The sequence below is a fragment of the Taudactylus pleione genome, unplaced genomic scaffold, assembly GCF_031769625.1.
Source record: "Taudactylus pleione unplaced genomic scaffold, aTauple2 ptg000513l, whole genome shotgun sequence".
NCBI classification, from domain to species: Eukaryota; Metazoa; Chordata; class Amphibia; order Anura; family Myobatrachidae; genus Taudactylus; species Taudactylus pleione.
In genome coordinates this window covers 3663596-3683561 of record NW_028284915.1, presented here as the reverse complement: position 1 = coordinate 3683561, position 19966 = coordinate 3663596, and the positions used below count along the sequence as shown (strand labels likewise).

Genomic DNA, 19966 nt, shown 5'->3' with positions numbered 1-19966 from the left:
TTTTGCTGTATTCTTTTTAGCAGGATTCAGTAATGCCTGAATCCCAATATATGAATGATGGACTTCTCTAATCTTGAGAAACATCACTGAGAGAGATGAATAGCCAGCCGCCTGTTACATAAATCTGTGTCTCATGATATGGTATGCAGTCGGGAAGCCGGCGGACGTAATCCCAACAGCGGGCTTCCCGACTGCATTATCCCGGTGAGGGTTAAATGACAGGCGTCTAAATCTAGACGCCTGTCAGTTTACCGATGCCGGGAGAGCGGCACCCGGCATCCCGATCGAAGTGATGCCGGGCGCCCCGGGAGGTTTAGGGCTCCCGGGGGGGACTTAGGGTTAGGCACCCCCTCAGGAGGTTAGGGTTAGGCTAGGAGTAGGGAGGATTAGGGTTAGGCACCCCCGGGGGGGACTTGGAGTTAGGCACCCCCCCCGCCCGCGGGACTTAGGTTTAGGCGGCGGGGAAGCGGGGGTTAGGTTTAGGCACTTAGAGGGGGGATTAGGGTTAGGCTCTGGGGGGAAGGTTAGTGTTAGGCACCCCTAAGGAGGGTCACGGTGGGGAAGTTAGGTTAGTAAATACTTACCTTGGGACGATCGGGATTTTCAGCCTTGTCGGCCAGCCGCTGTTGGGATTTGAACCGCCGGACGCAAGTTCATACTTCATACCAATTCCCATGATATCATGTCCTAGAGAACAAAATACATCTGTAACTGCTAAACTGTTGGAAGGATGAAGAAGAAAAAATACTTCTGCAAACTGACACAAAACAGCTGCAGCATGTAATGAGCAGCTGATTATTTGCTTATTTTGCTCATAGGATTTCAGTATAAGGTAGTACTTGAGGAATGCATCAGTACATGATAACACACATTAGCAAAGACATATGGTAAACAAATTAATGCCAAAAATGAACAACTTTATATCTTACATATTCTATATTATTTTGCATTGTTTATTTTTCAATATAGAAAAAAGAATTACTGTGTACAAAAATATTGCTTTTCTGATTTTATAGCAGAAACTGGTGTCTGATGTGGGCCAGTAATAATGCAAACAAATATGTCCTAAAACTAAGTTAGTGTTTTTTATATTTGGGTAAATTGATTAATTTTACAGAAAATTTTTTTTTACATTAAAACAAGAATATAATTTATGGTATAAAATATGCTACACAGGCAATTTTACAGGGAGGGAGTTACATGGGATTGAGGGATTCACGGGCAGAACTACAAGTGGTGCAGCTTGGAAGTGGGCACTGCTCTGCTTTTATGCATAATGAGCGCTGGTCACGGGAGGCTAAAACCATTGCCCAAATTTAGCTTCAGCTCCAACAATACTGTTCTGCCTCTGCCAATAGGTATAAAATATTACTGTGAAAGGTGGAGGACACACACAAGCAAATATCTTACATTGGGTCCAACAATTAAATATGCAGCTTGCATAAGTATTTGTACCCCTGTTATCTCATAACATTTTATTTTTTACTCAAGTAAGATACAGATATACAGGCCAATTTATGAAGCGTGAAAAGCCCTATTGCTGGCAAATCTGGTGTTTTTGCTGGTAATAGGGCTTTTCTGACTTTGCAAAGTCAATGAAAGGGTTATTGCTGTTGATAACACTGCTATCACTGGCAGTAATCCCTGCTGCCATTTGATTCCTTTGCCTTGGCATAGGTAAGTAATTTAACCCCTCTAACACCACAATAACTGTTCTGTTATTTCTAATTCCCTACTGTAATATTAGATCTATAGAGAATACTTTCTTTTTCTATTTTTGGGTAATCAGTTACTATTTGTTGAATAGAATCAGTTACTATTTGCTTTTCTACTTCTTTATAGAGTTAATTATTTGTACTCCTTCCTGCAGGCAGTGCTCATGAATACAGTGCTTGTCCTGATGACAGCATTTTCCAAAGCCTGGCCCGTTCATATTCTTCTCTAAACCCAGCCATGTCTGACCCAAACCGGACACCATGTCGCAAGAATGATGATGAGAGCAGTTTTGTTGATGGGACCACAAATGGTGCTGCTTGGTACAGTGTTCCTGGAGGCAAGTTTTACTTCTAAATAGGTTTTTTATTTCAACATGAATAACGTGGCTCAATCACGGATCTTTAGATTTTTCGCACTGCCCACATTTTTCTTTTCTTTTATTTCAATTTAAATTACTGACATCTGTACATGGTCACCGCCATTAGGTCAGTGACTCACAAACAGTGATCAGTACCAGTGGGGAGAAGGTCAGTGTTTTTTTTGTCACTTGCAGTGAAGGGGTTAAGATACAGCGCCACCTACTGACCCACCAGTAACACTCAACCTGCAACTGTTGCTATATTCCAAACACACCATGTTGGTTAGCAAGGAGTGCACATGCAAACAAATGAAACATACTGCATGCTATATGCACAACCTGGATGGCTTTCTTTTTACTCTGGGTTTTACAGTTGGGTTAGGTCTTTTACTGCAAAATATACTACTGTGTCAAAATCAGTATAGTTGGGGAAGATTGGGATTTACTTTACTGCATGAGCTTAGCTATAGAGGGTGCGGGGGGTGCCATTACTATGGGCCCCAGAGGCTTACGTCATAATATGTACTGGGAGTGCTGTGTGGCATAATATGAACTGGGGTCACTATGTGGAATAATGTAAACTGGGGTTATTGTGTGACATAATGTCAACTGAGGGCATTGTGTGACAAAGGGGCCCATTTATCAAAGTGTATTTGAGGTAATATCCCTGAAAACACCCGGAATTTACCTCAAATACTAAGTATCCCCCGGATGTATTAAGGAGGGACCACAGCAGGTGTGATTCCTCCATTACTGCTGGCAGCCGCCTCCGCCATAGGTTTCTATGGGAGAAGCGATGCTGCCAAATGTACCAATATCCGGAATGCGATGCTTTCCAGATATTGGCCCCGGCAGCTAACGCCATCTGAAGGTGGCGTTAGCCGCTGTAGCCTATGGGCTACACCACGCATTATTAGCCTGCGGAGGGATCCACTGGAACCCTCCCCGGCTATGGCAGATGTGCATGTGCAGTCCACGGGACTGCGCATGTGCACCACCCCCTGTAGTGGCTGGCTGCTCTCTGGAGACATCGCAGGGACGGGCTCCTTTTGGAGCCCGTGTCCCTGCATGTCCCGGATGATGCATCCGGCCGAAAAGACCACTTTTTGCAATGGGATCAGGGGCGTTACTGGCATGCCCTGATCGCATTGCAAAAGCGATCAATTATAAATGGGCCCCATAATGTGAACTAGGGCACTACTATGGGGCGTAAGATGAACTAAGGAACTATCATGGGGCATAAAATGAACCTAGGGCACTACTATGAGGCAAAACATTATACTATGATTCATAAAATGAACTACTGCTGCAGAGAGAGGTGTCTCTCTAAAAGCATTGAGGCACGGGCCCCTTCAAAATGTTGCTATGGGACCCACAAAGTTCTTTTCCTTGATCTACTGTTACCAGAAACTGTAAAACACTACAACATAACATATTATGGAGGATTACATAGATTACTTACGTTACAGCGCCATCTGTTGTCCCTTAGTAACACTCACAGCCTGTAACTGTTTCTATACTCCAACACACCATGTCACTCACATACAGTTTAAAAATACTGCATGCTGCCCACAATGTCTGTCCATCTCTATTTTTACACTTGATTTTAGAATTGGGCTCATTCGCTACCTCGCAACTTTAAAACAACTTGTGCATTTTTATTGCCATTTATCTTTTCCATGAGCTAATTTTGCACCCGGGATCTAAACTTGCTCTCTACTGATACTAATTTACTGTGGAAAGTGCAAGTGCTGAAACTGTACAGGAGATGTGTTAAATCTCAAAATAATTATTGATGCTGTGAAGTAAATGATGGACAGTGGTATACCTATCCCTTTACACAGTATTTCTTTATCTAGGGGTCTGCACTCACCATTCCGTGTTGTCCCACCTAAATAGAATAATGATTATACATATTAATATGCTGTTGTGATTAGAATAACTTCTCAGTGAACACCGTATGCTATAATTCTAGGTATGCAGGATTTCAATTATTTGAGCAGTAACTGTTTTGAGATCACTGTGGAGTTGAGCTGTGACAAGTTTCCACCTGAGGAATTGCTAAAGAATTACTGGGAAGAAAACAAAGACTCTCTGGTGAACTATATTAAGCAGGTATGAACAAATCTGTATATATACAGTATGTTTTATTGTTAAATTGCTTGGGTCTATATTATAGGTACAAAGGACATAGGAGAAAAAGGTGATATATAGATAAATATGAAGGTAAAATACAGAGTAGGAGCTAATTCACCCGGGAAAAGGGGCTAAAAGAGAGACAAGGGGATTTCTTAAAATTATAAGACGTGAAATACATTTCAACCATCAAATCAACTCTGTGCGGAACTATTATGATTTTACTTTAAGTCTATATTATAAGTGTCTATATTAAAGAACTAAACTTTCCGGCATTGTATTTCTACTTTTAAAGTTTAAAGGATAGAGGTGCTCACATAACCCACCTATCACTGAAAGCACCCATAGAGTTGGCACTGGTGCTCTAAAGTTGGTAAAACATTAGTTATTTTACTATAGTGAATATAAATTGACTTTTCTACACTTTCCACACTTTCAGCCCTATCACTATTAGTATGGTCATTGTAACAGTATAGTGGATTGCTTCTATGTAGTAAGTTGCCTGGCGGTTGATGGTTTTGTTTAGCCGTTAGCATGATTTTCATAAACGGTTAGAGTTCTTATTAAATGCAGTCAAATTAATATTCTATGGGTGGTTGAGAAAGTATTTCAGCCTATCAACACCATATAATCAAAGTGAAACGGCCATATATCCCCGATGTAGCCTGTGTTTAGTGATTTCTTTGCTGTATCCTTCTTAAATAGACATAAGCAGGGATTCTCTGTTTACAATTCAAAGAAATGGCTTATAATTGTTTCTTAAATAGACCTCCATGTCTGTAACCTACAGTACCTTGTCATAAAGACTTGTGACATTTCTTAGGCATGACTGGTCCTTCGGGAACCATGCTGCTACTTTATATCATTTAAGAAGAACAACCTTACATAGGAGCAGCCCAAAATCCTCTTTGGCGATGTTTAGCTTCACAATTTGTACCTTGAATTGTGCTGTGCAGACTGTCTTGGTGCATCGGTTTAAAACCGAGATCTTTGCAGTGTGCTTACTGTTAGAGAGGGGCGCTCTGCACAGCCTCTGTTCCTGGCCCCAAAGCTGGCGGACACTAGGACCCGCTACTGCTCTCTCCAACATGCGCTACTGCAATGCGAGGCTGTCTCCTGTGACGTCCTGCATGGATGGACATGCCCTCGAGTACTCCACACTATCTGAAGACACGAGACTCTCAAACTCCACTCTATGCTACAAGTGCTCCCAGTGCATATTGCACTTGGCACACTACAACGCCCAGCATACCCCATACGCATAAGGCTGAAACTGGCAATATCACTCTGGAGCCTGTACCTACTAATAAATCCTATGTCATACGATACCTGTTTCTACTTGATTAATAAACCAACTCCCTGGTTAAGCACATCTGTTGTGTGGACAAACTCACAGTGTGCATCGTAATGTGGTCAACTGTATTATGAAATGATTTACAATATGTGGAATATTTCATTCCTCCTCAGATTGTTAATTATCCCCAGCTGAAGTCATGCTATCATTTAATTCTTCCCTTTTTAGAAATTGACAGCTCATCTGCTTTCCTCCAATCCAGTTGACCGCACATTTGCGTTTCCCCAATCCAGTTTTTTATTACATTTGCTTTCCACCAGTCCACATCAGGGGCGCCGAGAGGGGGGGGGAGCGGGTACAGATTACCCGGACCCGGGCTTCCTGAGAGGCCCGGCCGGGGCCCGGTCGGGGCCCGGGTCCGACGCCGCCCCCCCCTCCCTCACAGCAGCCCAGCACACAGCGTGTGCTGAGCTGCAGTTGGATACTGCTCGTGACTGCTGAGCAGCAGCCACAGCAGTCTCCTATGCCGGTGCAGGGGAGCGATCACATTGATCGCGCCCCCCTAGCTTTGCGCCGGGCTGAGGGGGCTCAGAGCGCCCCCCTCCCCAGCGTGCAGCGGCGCTGCATATCTATTTTTTTTTTTCGGCAAGGGGGCGTGGCCACGCCTCCCGAGATTAGGCCACGCCCCCTATTACCGGGGCCCGCCTTGGCTCTTGGCGGCCCTGGTCCACATACATCTATCCTCCGTGCGCTACAAGTCGCGTTACACATAATACGTTAGCGCTGTGTGACTTGGTAGCGCAGAGTGAAAAAAGATACTGAGCGCTACCGAGTCACGCCACAGTATGGCGCTACTAGAAGGGATGTTTAACGCGCAAGGAGGCCAGATGTACATGGACACATCTGTATGTCATTATTTTACCTTGCAATGAAGACAAAACCTGTACTTACTGTGTGTAAGAATTCACAGAAATTGTGCAATTTAGTAGAAGCTGTTTTAACCCTTTTCCAGCTCAGGATATTATAGAATCATAATAAAACAAATTCAAAACTTGTCTGCATTGCACAGAACTAATGTGTGTTAGTTAGTGGGGCAGGTGAACCAGGGGTGGGTGGCTTCTGTAAAGAAAAGTCAACATTTACATTGGTTTGCGGTAAAAATACAGACGGAGGGGATTCTGGTGGTCAGAATGCCGGCGCCGGAAACTGACACCTGTCAGAATCCCGGCGCCAGCATCCCGACCGCCGGAATCCCAAAGGTAAGTAACGGGGTTAGGGGGAGGGCCAGCGTTAGGGTTAGGCACTAGGGGGAGGTTTAGGCACTAAGGGGGGAGGGTTAGGTTTAGGGTGCGGAGAGTGAGAGATTAGGTTTAGGCACTAGGTAGGTGGTTAGAGTTAGGTATCGGGAGGGAGGGTTAGGGTGCGGAGAGTGAGAGGTTAGGTTTAGGCACTAGGTAGGTGGTTAGAGTTAGGTATCGGGAGGGAGGGTTAGGGTGCGGAGAGTGAGAGGTTAGGTTTAGGCACTAGGTAGGTGGTTAGAGTTAGGTATCGGGAGGGAGGGTTAGGGTGCGGAGAGTGAGAGGTTAGGTTTAGGCACTAGGTAGGTGGTTAGAGTTAGGCATCGGGAGGGAGGGTTAGGGTAGGGAGAGGGGGAAGTTTAGGAGATCGACCAACAAAGTGTCGGTATTCTAACCCTGTCGGGATGCTGGCATCGGGATCTTGACCGCAGGGATCCCAAGCACCGGTATCTTGCCCCTTTACATATCCTTAAGGAAAATCGCCGCCTATAGCTGACTGCTAGCACAATGCTAATTGTCTTAGCACCACTTTGCTTATATTTTTTTTCTTTCAATTTTCAGGAACATTCTATAATATTGATTTGAGAATGTTAAGTACTGGCAAATTGTGTATATGAATTGAACTTTTCCAATAAACCAGTGACTTTCATATGTTTTACAGGTGCATCGTGGGGTAAAAGGATTTGTCAAAGACCATCAGGGAAATCCAATTGCTAATTCTACAATATCTGTAGATGGAATCAACCATGATATAACCACAGGTAATGGTGCAGAACAAATGGTTTTATAGGCTGTAGTGCTCAGCACTAGTAATCATATGCAACAGCTATGAGAAGTGCACCTATAAGAAAGTATTGTGCCCAGATTAATTATAGATGGCCAGGCAGAAAGGGGTCAAACAAACCTAATTTTATTTGAAAGACCCATTATCAGTGAAGTGTTAGGGACAGCAGTATCCCTACAGTCAGAATCCCGACACTACCACGTAAGTATACTAACACTAACCCCTCCCCCTAACCCTCCTCTCCCCTGCAGTTAACCCTCCCCCTAGTGCCTAACCCTAAACCTAACCTTCCCCCTGACCTTAATACTTACCATCGGGATGCCGGCGGTCAGGATCCTGGAGCTAGGATTCCGACTGCTGTCGGGATTCCGGCTTCGGTATTCCCAGAGTGCCCCGATCACGACCGCTGAGATGCAAACTACATCCCATCTGGGTGCCGGCATTGCGACCTCCAGAATGCCTACTACATGCCATCAGTGACACCTGTCCATGAAATAAATGGCTGTCTCCCTGCTGTTGGCCGATGAGAAGTATGATAGGAAGACTAGTGGAAAAAGCTCTGTGAACTATTTTGTTGTGTATGAATGTTTGGTGTCAGTAAAAATATTACAAGTATGCTATAACACTGATTCGTGAAGTAGACTGACAACAAGAGCTACAGAAATATGCTAGACATAGCTGCAGCCAGACACATAAACATGGACACAAACTGGCTTCCTTATCCTGCCAGGACCCAGAAGACAAGTTAATAAGAGGACATGAGTAGCATTATACCCAGACATTTGTACAGTTAGATCACGACACATGTCAGCCATAGGTGTGGGAGGGCAGAGGAGGGGCCTATGAACAATACTGTGTCTATGTGATGGAAGTCTATTGTAACTAATGTAGGGAAATGCAAATGTACCCACAAGCTTAAGCACTCCCATTTCTCAGTCTGTGACCACCACCACGAAAATGTACAGTATCACCTTTGCCTTTTATTAATCAAGGTTTAAATTTAAATGTTTCTGATAAAAAATATATATTTTTATGATTGTAGATCAATGCAAGTTAAAAAAAATCTTCTTGTAAACTTTCAATGTAGTTAAGAAACAAATGAGACAGCTTTCAAGTAGAGTGAAACTACAGTAGTACATTATGACATCATTCTGTATTAGGTTACTCTTTATCCTAGCAATGCTTATTTCTTGAGTTATGAATATTTGTATCCATCTCATCCATCTACTTCTCCACTAACATTATGTGATATTGTGATGGAGGAGCGAGATGCTGCGGGAAGTCTAGAATTTAAAAAAAAAGACAGACCTTCGTAATATAGCTTCGTGAATAGAAATAAAAATAGAAATGGGAAAAATATCAGTCTTAGCACTTCCAAGCAGATAAGTCCCTAATTTGGAAATATGGAATAAAGGCCCTGATTCAGAGCCGGACGCTCTGACCAGAGCGTTTGCTCTGAATCAGGGCCGTCCCTCCTACCTTTTGGAGCGGCCTCCTGGCCGCTCGCATAGCTGTGGGTGACCACCCACAGCTATAGCGAGCGGCCAAAATGATGGTCGCGATGGTCAAGACCATCGCGACCATCGGGCTTGCGATGAGACCGTTGCGGTAGGGTCTCGCTGCCGCAAGCCCTGGAGTGCTTTTGGCTCTATCAGAGCCAAAAGCACTCCCACTGACATCACTAGTGATGTCAGTGGGGCCGGCCCCAGACGGTAGGCGTTCCCATGGGAATGCCTCCATCTGGGCAGCCACCCCCCCGCCACGCCCACCAAAGGGGGCGTGCTGTTAATCACGCATGCGCACTTGGGTAACATCGACCCGCTTGCGAGCGCTCAGCGCTCGCGAGCGGGTCTGAATTAGGCCCAAAGTTCCTTGTACATTTACGCTACTGTATATTTAAGCTGCACAATTGATCAACTAATTTATCATGTTTACAATCTCTATTCGATAATTCTTAGGTAAGGATGGTGATTACTGGAGACTGTTGTCACCCGGGAACTACAAAGTCACTGCATTCGCTCCTGGGTATCTCGCGGTCACTAAAAAAGTAGCTGTTGCCTATAGCCCTGCTACCAAGGTAAGGAGAGCGCACCACCAATTCAGAATATGACACATTGATTGTGCTAGACGCATATATATCTGTAGTGTTATAGTTCATTTTCTAGACACTGTTGCATATAACCAGGCTTCTTACATTTATAGAGATCCAAAAAATACAGTGTGCTACTTTTAAATATATTTGATACAATACATTCATATATTTACATTATTGTATTTCTATTATTTTTTTTATGGTATGTAATGATTTATATTTAGAGTACATGTGTTATACTCAGACTCTTTAACATGTTGCGGTTGTCTGACTTCCATTGTTTAACTACAGTACCACAGGCTTATACTGTACAGAGTGAAGATCTTTTATGTTACTTTTCTCACATTTATGACCCTAATAGAAAAGTATGAGAGTTGCCAAGTGATCATTAGGGTGGGGTCCTTGGCTTGAGCCCATACCATCACTGTTGATGCTGTACTGAATATGAGATAGTTGAACATTATTTGAAATAAATGATTCATTTCTAAATTCTAAATACATGTTATTCTGAAATGCCATAGTCTTATTAGGTTTTTGGTTTCTGATATATTTCATCCCTTGGGATGTGTGCTGGCAGCACACAACATGCTTCCTGCCTGAAAAAAGCAGTGCCGAGAGCCAGCGGTGTCCACGCACACGCCGTGCTCTTGATGTCTCAAGATTAGTTATAACTTGCCATACTAAGAGGGGAATTCAATTAGACCCGATAACTTTGCAAGGGTGAAAAAGGGAGGTAGCCTCGGACTTTATAGCCTGAGTCGGTTTCGGATTAAGGTCGACAGTAAAAAAGTTAAGTTTACAAGTATAAAAGGCTGACAGGTACAAAAGGTCGACATGTGAATCGCCAACACATTTTTTGGGGGGACTAGGAGGGATGGATAGGGTTAGGCACTTACCCCGGTGGTTAGGGTTAGGCACTTGGAGGGAAGGTTAGGGTTAGGCATTAGAAAGGACGGTTAGGGTTAGGCACTAGAAGTGAGGGTTAGGGTTAGGCACTAGAAGTGAGGGTTAGGGTTAGGCACTAGAAGTGAGGGTTAGGCACTAGAAGGGACAGTTAGGGTCAGACACTTTCCCCCACGGTTAGGTTTAGGCACTAGGACGGATGGTTAGGGCTAGGCACCAAGTGGAGGGTTAGGGTGAAGACTAGAGTTAGAAAACAAAAAATGTAGACCTTTTGACCCTATCAACCTTTTGTACCTATCGACCTACATCCATGTTAACATTTTGTGTGTCGTCTTTTTTAACCTGCCAACCTTTTGTCCCTATCGACCATTTAGTTTCGGCCTATACAACCTTTTTATTGTCGATGCAATGAACCACACCTCTCCTGAGGCTATTCAATCAGACTCTCTCTTTTTCAACTGAACCCCTTTTTTAGCAAGTGTTAAGTGCAGTTACCAAGCTTTAACACATAGTCCTAACACATAGAGTCATTGAAAAGTTCACAGACCTATGCATTAAATGGATGTTATCACTTGTTAACTGCATACTTATCAGGGATTTCTGTTCGGGTCTCATGAGACCCAAAAATACCCAAATTCCCATTAAGTTGGGCTACCAGAATAACTGTTAACTTAACAGGGCTAATTGAATTACTCCATAACACACAATCGTAAACTGGAATCATTCTATAATCCCTACAACGCTGCAGTCACACCTGTACCAAGATGCCATGCTTACATTTCCATTTACCTGACTAGAAATGACCATTTTGTTTTCACTTCTGTCCACTTTTTTAAAAACAGATTGATTTTGATCTGGAGTCTTTATCAGAAAGGAAAGAGGAGGAAAAGGAAGAGCTGATGGAATGGTGGAAGATGATGTCCCAGACCTTGAACTTTTGAATAAACAAATGACGACAGTAATTTAAAGTATATGTTGAGTCAGTGCGCAGTACTATATATATATATATATATATATATATATATATATATATATATTTATATATATAGATATATGGATTGGTGTTTACGAAAATCCACATACACTATGTAGACAAAAGTGATTAGACATTCCCGCGGAAGCGAAATGCATACCATGGCACACAAGTTCCAAATGGCCACTAATGTGGCGGTTTCGACAGGAACACTTCGTAGGGAGGTCCATGCACTTGCAGTTCTACAGAAACAATGAATGTTTTTATTAGGATGACAATGCCACCTGTCATGTTTCCAGGTTGATGCTGGACTGGTATACAGACAATTCGGTAACCCGGATGGACTGGCCAGCTCAGAGTCCAGATCTTAACCCCATTGAGACCTCTTGGACGAATTGGAGCAACGAGTGCGTTCTAGGCTGACTTAACCTTCTTCAGTGTCACAGTTGGTCACTGTACTTAAGGCGGAATGGCAAAATATACCGCCTGCTGTTGTCCAGGTACTTGTGGACAGTTTGCCAGGAAGGGTGTCTGCATTAATCACTGCATGTGGTGGACTTACAAAGTACTGACATCAATAAAATCTTATTGATCTATTTGCTGTCAGTGTCCAATCACTTTTGTCTACATAGTGTATATTCCTATATGTATGTCATAAACACATTCCTTTAGATATTGGATAATGTGTAATTTTAAACTTTCAACCTTTGTTTACTTTGTTTCTGTGATGATTTGGATTGGCATCTGCACTCTCTTTAGAAATTGTTAGACTTACAACTAGGGTTACTATAGAACTTGGCACAAATAATTCTGAGGACATGGCAAAGGCTGAGCTACAGTTTTTTTACCTAATGTCGTGAATGAAGATACTGTATGTAAGTAGAAATGCAATATTTTATCTCCAAGCCATGTGTTGTACAGTATATATTAGTTTACACTACACAATAGTATACACAGCTGTTGCCAAAGTTTCTTGGCAGTATCTAAACAGAAATTATGTCAATTATCCTTGGTGTGGGTCCTGGAAGGAGAAATATATATTGGCATTGTCTCTTATGTTTTTTCTTTTTTAAGTGATCACTACTTCCATGACCAAGTGGGAATCGCAAATGTTGCTGTCTCCAAAAATTAAGATTTCCATAACGGATTGCATTGTGAGTTAGCCATTAAACAGTAATGCACACAAGGACATGTTTACAGGAATAATCTGTTCTATTCATTGATGGATTAGGCGGGTGGGTCTGTAAAGACATTACAGACAATAACTGGATTTATAGCACAAAAACAACACACTTCAAAGTGACTTGAGATAACAGATACAAGTTGACTATAGATAACAGATACCGATACAAAGTGACTATAGATTACAGATACAAAGTAACTATAGATAACAGATACAGATACAAAGTCACTATAGATAACAGATACAGATACAAAGTGACTGTAGATAACAGATACAGATACAAGGTGACTAAAGATAACAGATACGCAGTGACAAAAGATAACAGATACATATACAAGGTGACTATAGATAACAGATACAGATACAAAGTGACTATAGATAACAGATACAAAGTGACTATAGGTTACAGATACAAAGTGACTATAGATAACAGATACAGATACAAAGTGACTATAGATAATATATACAGATACAAAGTGACTATAGATTACAGATACAGATACAAAGTAACTATAGATTACAGATACAAAGTGACTATAGATTACAGATACAAAGTGACTATAGGTAACAGATGCAGATACAAAGTGACTATAGATAACAGATACAGATACCAGGTGACTATAGATAATAGATACAGATACAAAGTGACTATAGATAACAGATACAAAGTAACTATAGATAACAGATACAATGTAACTATAGATTACAGATACAAAGTGACTATAGATAACAGATACAGATACGAAGTGACTGTAGATAACAGATACAGATACAAGGTGACTATAGATAACAGATACCGATACAAAGTGCCTATAGATTACAGATACAAAGTAACTATAGATAATAGATACAGATACAAAGTCACTATAGATAACAGATACAGATACAAAGTGACTGTAGATAACAGATACAGATACAAGGTGACTATAGATAACAGATACAGATACAAAGTGACTATAGATAACAGATGCAAAGTGACTATAGGTAACAGATACAGATACAAAGTGACTATAGATAACAGATACAGATACAAAGTGACTATAGATAATAGATACAGATACAAAGTGACTATAGATAACAGATACAGATACAAAGTGACTATAGATAACAGATACAAAGTGACTATAGGTAACAGATACAGATACAAAGTGACTATAGATAACAGATACAGATACAAAGTGACTATAGATAATAGATACAGATACAAAGTGACTATAGATAACAGATACAGATACAAAGTAACTATAGATAACAGATACAAAGTCACTATAGATAACAGATACAGATACAAAATGACTATACCTGTAGATAACAGATACAGATACAAAGTGACTGTAGATAACAGATACAAGGTGACTATAGATAACAGATACAAAGTGACTATAGATAACAGATACAGATTCAAAGTTACTATAGACAACAGATACAAAGTGACTATAGATAACAGATACAGATATAAAGTGACTATAGATAACAGATACAGATACAAGGTGACTATAGATAACAGATACCAATACAAAGTAGCTATAGATAACAGATACAGATACAAAGTGACTATAGATAACAGATACAGATAAAAGGAGACTAAATATAACAGATACAAGGTGACTATATATAACAGCTACTGGTACAAGGTGACTATAGATAATAGATACAAAGTATCTTCATAGAATATAGATTATTATTATTATTTATTAATGGTAGCATATTCTGTTGCATTTTACAATTGGTACACAAAGGTAGACAAGATGACTAAAGATAACAGATACAGATACAAGGTGACTATAGCTAACAGATACAGATACCAGGTGACTATCGATAACAGATAAAGATACAAGGTGACTATCGATAACAGATACAGATACAAAGTGACTATAGATAACAGATACAGATACAAAGTGACTATAGATAACAGATACCAATACAAGGTGACTATAGATAACAGATACAAAGTGACTATAGATAGCAGATACAGATACAAGGTGACTAAAGATAACAGATACGCAGTGACAAAAGATAACAGATTCATATACAAGGTGACTATAGATAACAGATACAGATACAAGGTGACTAGATAATAGATATAGATACAAGGTGACTATAGATAACACATACAAGGTGACAATAATACAGCAGATACAGATACAACTTGACAATAGACAGCAGAGACAGATACATGGTGAGTGTAGATAATAGATATAGATATAAGGTGACTATAGATAACACATACAAGGTGACAGTAGACAGCAGATACAAGGTGACAATAGACAGGAGATACAGATACAAGATAACTATAGGTAACAGATACTGCTAAAAAGTGACTATATATAACAGATAAAAGATGTCAATAGATTACAGCTACAGATAAAAGGTAACAATAGAATTCAGATACAAGATAATGAAAGAACAGATACAAGGTGAATATAGTTAACATATAGTGATAAAAGGTGAATATAACGATACAAGGTTAATAAAGATTAAAAGGTGACTATAGATAACAGATTGAGATAAAAGGTGACTAAGCATAACACATACATTGTGACTATAGATAACATATACAAATACAAGATGAATAAAGATAAGATACAATGTGATTATAGATAACAAATACAAGATGCCTAAAGATAACTGATACAATGTGATCATAGATAACAAATACAGATACAAGATTACTAACGATAATGAATACAAAGTGACCATAGATGACAGATGCAAACTAAACTCATTATAGATACAAGGTGACTATAGACAGCAGATACAATGTGACTAGAGAAACCAGATACATGTTGACTATAGATAATGGTTACATGTTGACTATGGATAAAATATTTAAGGTAACTAAATATAATTCTGGGTACACACTACCACGATGGATCGGTCAGTAGACCAATCTACCGTCCGAGCGGCTGATTGGTAAGCGATACTTACCAATTGGCCCCTCAGTGTGTCTGGGTGGACATTTAAATTTGCCCGTCCAGTTGAGATGTCATTTTTGGGGGTCCCTGTAGCACGTTTACGGGCGGTTGGTGGGTCCCCTGTACACACATGCAGATGTACCGATATATATTGGCTGCCTCTTGTCTGACCTAATATGTACATCAACGATGTTGTTCACAGACATATTGGGTGTACACACACAAGCCTATGCACTCGTGATATATCATTTATTGAATGAACAAATAATATATTGACAAGTGTGTACTCGGTATCACAGATACAAAGGTGGCTAGATAACAGAGACAAGGTTTAATATAACAGATACAAGGTCTGTAGATCAACAAATGCAATGGGCCTGATTCAGAGATGGACGCAGTGTTGATTTCGGCCAAAATCAGCTGATGAGTTCAGTTTGTCTATGCGCCTGAGTAGCGAGGGGATTAGAATGAATGTGGACACAGAGAGAGACAGTTTCTGTGGCCGTTCCTGGGTGGTAACTGGGGGGGTGGCTTGCTAGATGCGGATGTGTCATCATGGCCAGCGACTGCATCTTTTCTTTTCTTCAGTTGCACTGGCACTGATTGCCATGTTCCAACAGACATCCGTAGCAACCATAGGGCTGCTGTAATGTCCGATGGTGCGACTGATATGCATCTGATAGTGCCGATGGTGCAACTTTTTATGCAAAGCGACGGATTAGAGCTGCAGCCAGTGGGTGTCTCTGTACGAATCCCATCTGCTGCGGCATTAGCATAAAGACTTAGTGGTGCTGTGTAAAATGGCGCTGTCATGGCTGCATTACCGTCCACTTCTGAATCAGGCCCATTGTGACTGCAGACAAAGGATTCAAGGGAGAGATTTACTATGAAGCTGCTTTTACAACCAAGGCCCTCATTCAGAGCCGTTCGCTATTTGCGTTCGTTCGTTCAAAAACAAGGGGTGGCTATGCAAATGATCCTTTCGCACATTGCAGTCTGTTCACACCTCTAAGTCTGAACGAGCGAGCAAAACATACGCTCTTTTATTTCTTAAAAACGCCCCCTGGCCGCTCGCACCATACGTCATGTCCGCTATTTATTAGATTAATCGAGTACATCGAACAGGATATGAACTGCTCGCTATTCTTGTGGTTGGTTTTTTCAACCGCTATTTTGCGAGCAGTTCTGAGTTAAAAAAAAACAAGTGACGTGGTCATTGACGCTGCTATATTAATTAAGCACACCCATAAAACGCCCGTTTTGACCTTTAAGCACGCCTGCGATCGGATCTCCACTCCCCGTTTTCAAGCACCATCCCCTGTTACCACCCACATACGCCTCATTCTGTCACTCAAAATAGCAGGCACTCGCTATATTGCGTACAAATGATTTTCGGCCGCACTGACTGGTTCGCGCATGCGTACTAAAAACCGTACGCATGCGCAGATGTGCGAACATCGCTCGGAACGAGCGTACTGCCGATAGCGAGTGGCTCTGAATCAGGCCCCAATTCTTGACGGTTTTAACCACATTTAACATGGAGATAAAATTAAATCTCATGGCTTGCAAAAGCAGCAGCCTTTGTAAGCCGCTGATTCTCGGTTTTGACCCTGAAATTTAAAATGGCAATAATATTAAATGCCAAAATACATTTGGTTTTGCATTTAATTTTATTGCCGCTTTTAAAACTCGCCACTTATTAACCCTAGCCCAAAGTGACTATAGGAAACAGATACAAAGTGACTAAAGATAGAGGTAGTCCAGAAAGATAGACAGTAGAAGAGCGATTATTGCTGCTTGAATGAATAGCATCATGAAAAAGAATCATATAATAGTAAATGTTACTCATCAATTAAATGAATATTTATGACAAAGCAAAACAGTAATAATTCAGCATTTAGATGCAAATTACATGTGAAATATATTCGTTATACACTGGAAAAGCACAGTAGAACAGTATTGAACTTGAGCTTGTTAAATTATTACCATTGTTTCAACCAACTTTACCAGAGATATATGAGTTGTAAATCAATAAAATATGTCCTATTCTAAGTGTACACTGCCACATATTTCTGTGTATATCACATCAGTGAGACATCTACATGACAAGAACACATAGGGCCTGATTCACTACTGATCGCAACTGCAATTGCAATAGTGATTACGAACGCTGTCTCACTGCGATAGTATGCTAATCCATTGCGATCGCTATGCCGTCGCAGCACAACATAAGGATGCCCACCTCATCCGTAATGTTTAGCAAGACTGCGAAACCATCGGTACAATCGAGTACCATCGCAGCTTGCACAAGCTCTGATGTTACTCAGGAATTGCTAACCTCACGCTATGAGTACTCAGGCTGCGTAAGGCATCGCAGTGTATAATTTATGCACGCCCATGCAACAGCATTCAAACAGCGTTGTATGCCTACGTTCCGCAGACCACGGCACTTCCTGTCAATCACTTGTTCGGTCTGCGATCGCAGTGGCCGGTTCGCGCACGTGCACTGCAATGCATACGTATGTGCAGAATGAATCAATTGGCCGATTACATGCGTAATCGCAGTTGCGATCGGTAATGAATCAGGCCTATTGTCCGTTCTGTACAGTTAACTGTACAGTTAACTGTATAATAAATACACAACAGTATGTCTATTTAGTATGTTTCTACCCAAAATATATTTCCTACATCTGCTTCACTTACAACACAATATATTCAAATAAACTTGAACCAAGTGATGTCTGACCCTTTCAAACTTCACAAGAGAACAAAGGGCATTATTCAGATGTGGACACAATGGCAATATTTACGCAGATTGAGTGATTATTTGCAATTGCGCTTGCGTGCAAGCTGCACTGCGTACTCCCAGCGATTGAATTGAGAGTACGCTCACACAGGATTAATTTGCAAAGTGGGTTACAGGTAGTCAGCGTTTGGGGGAAATATTGGGGGTGGTTAGAAAAAAGGAGGCGAGTCGGGCCATTTAAATACTGTTGTCTGGGCATCCATAAATTAGCCACTGTCCCAGGCCAGAGAGTCCTCTCCCATGTCTGGAGACCAGCTTAGACTTAAGCCGGCCATACATGGTGCGATTAGAAACCTCACGATGTGTTGTATGATTGCCCTTGCGATTCTTCCTTTGAAAGTCTCCATACGATGTGGTCAAATGGTGTACGACTGATCGTTACGATCATACATACATCATAATACATCCTACACAATAGATCGCAATCTTTTGGTTTTTCTGTGAGATGTACGATCCAACTATACGACGGCGGAGGGCGTGCATCGCCATTGCAAACGTACCAAAACAACACATGATGTGCACGATTGATCGTTACGATCGTTCGAAATCGTGCAAAAAATTGCATCGTGTATGGGCCAATTTAGACTAATTTATGTCAAGATATGATAAATGTGGATATTACTGCAATAGAAGATGATCATTTCATTAATACAATAATACTATAGATAGAGATCTTATGTGTCTAAAATTATGTTTTTATGTATTTTACACCACAGGTGGTGGATTAGGGGGGTGGGGGTATCATTGGGAGGACAAGGGGGCAGCTCGTACCCCCCACAAAATTCAGAGGCACCAGTGGAGTGGCGGCCGCAGAGGAAGAGCTGTAATGTGCTGTCTTTTAAGTTAAAACCGCACATTGCACCACCACCACCTCCTCCGTGCAGTGCAGGGATTGTGCAGCCTATTGCTATAATACACAGCCCCTACCTCCTGCTCCACTGTGATGCTGCCTACTCCGCCCTGGTGGTCCCACCCTCCTCTTATTTCATGGTGCCTAGAATTTGTAAGTAGTTGTCACATACTTACACCAGCCAAATTAGAATAAAAAAAAATTCTGGATTACTGTTTGATCAGAGGTCAAATAGTTTTGTATCAGGCTAGAAGAGGAAAAAGTACTTATGGCAGATAATGAAACCAATGTTCCTGACTATAACTGTATAATGGAGTAGAAGGATGATTAAATATCAATCTAAACAGGAACTCCTCTCTTAACCTAAAATGTAAGAGTTCTTCTTTCCTGGGGTGTGCCATTTTCCTAAAGCCTTCAATGGTCTGCCAACAGTCTGTGGTATATTTACGAAGCTGGCCTGTATAAAACAAGCAATGCTGTTTATGTTCTTCCTTTATGAAGTCCACCGTGAATACAAATTGAAAGAGCACAGGGAAGGGGCATTAACAACACAACTGCAGGGGCGTATCTACCCATTGGCCAGGATGGCACTCGCCAGGGGCGCCGACCAAAGAGGGTGGGCGCCACCCGGCAGTGCCACCAGTAGCCAAGGGGTGGA

The 19966-nt window shown here is 41.4% G+C and overlaps 2 protein-coding genes across 2 annotated transcripts in view; both read left to right on the top strand.

Moving 5' to 3' along the window:
* CPE (carboxypeptidase E) overlaps window positions 1-12740 on the top strand; it is a 91486-nt gene extending 78746 nt beyond the window's left edge. Inside the window, exons 5-9 of the mRNA XM_088450295.1 lie at window positions 1871-2053; window positions 4050-4189; window positions 7464-7563; window positions 9545-9663; window positions 11424-12740. Of these exons, the coding sequence (XP_088306421.1) occupies window positions 1871-2053; window positions 4050-4189; window positions 7464-7563; window positions 9545-9663; window positions 11424-11522 (641 nt within the window). The 3' untranslated portion in view covers window positions 11523-12740. The remainder of the gene's footprint in view (window positions 1-1870; window positions 2054-4049; window positions 4190-7463; window positions 7564-9544; window positions 9664-11423) is intronic.
* On the top strand, window positions 12415-17709 carry LOC148501576 (uncharacterized). The gene is made up of 3 exons (XM_088450285.1): window positions 12415-12425; window positions 12871-13021; window positions 13076-17709. Exons 1-3 carry the CDS (start codon window positions 12415-12417, stop codon window positions 14312-14314), a joined length of 1401 nt encoding a protein of 466 aa, XP_088306411.1. The 3' UTR covers window positions 14315-17709.
* The last annotated feature ends 2257 nt before the right edge of the window (window positions 17710-19966 follow it).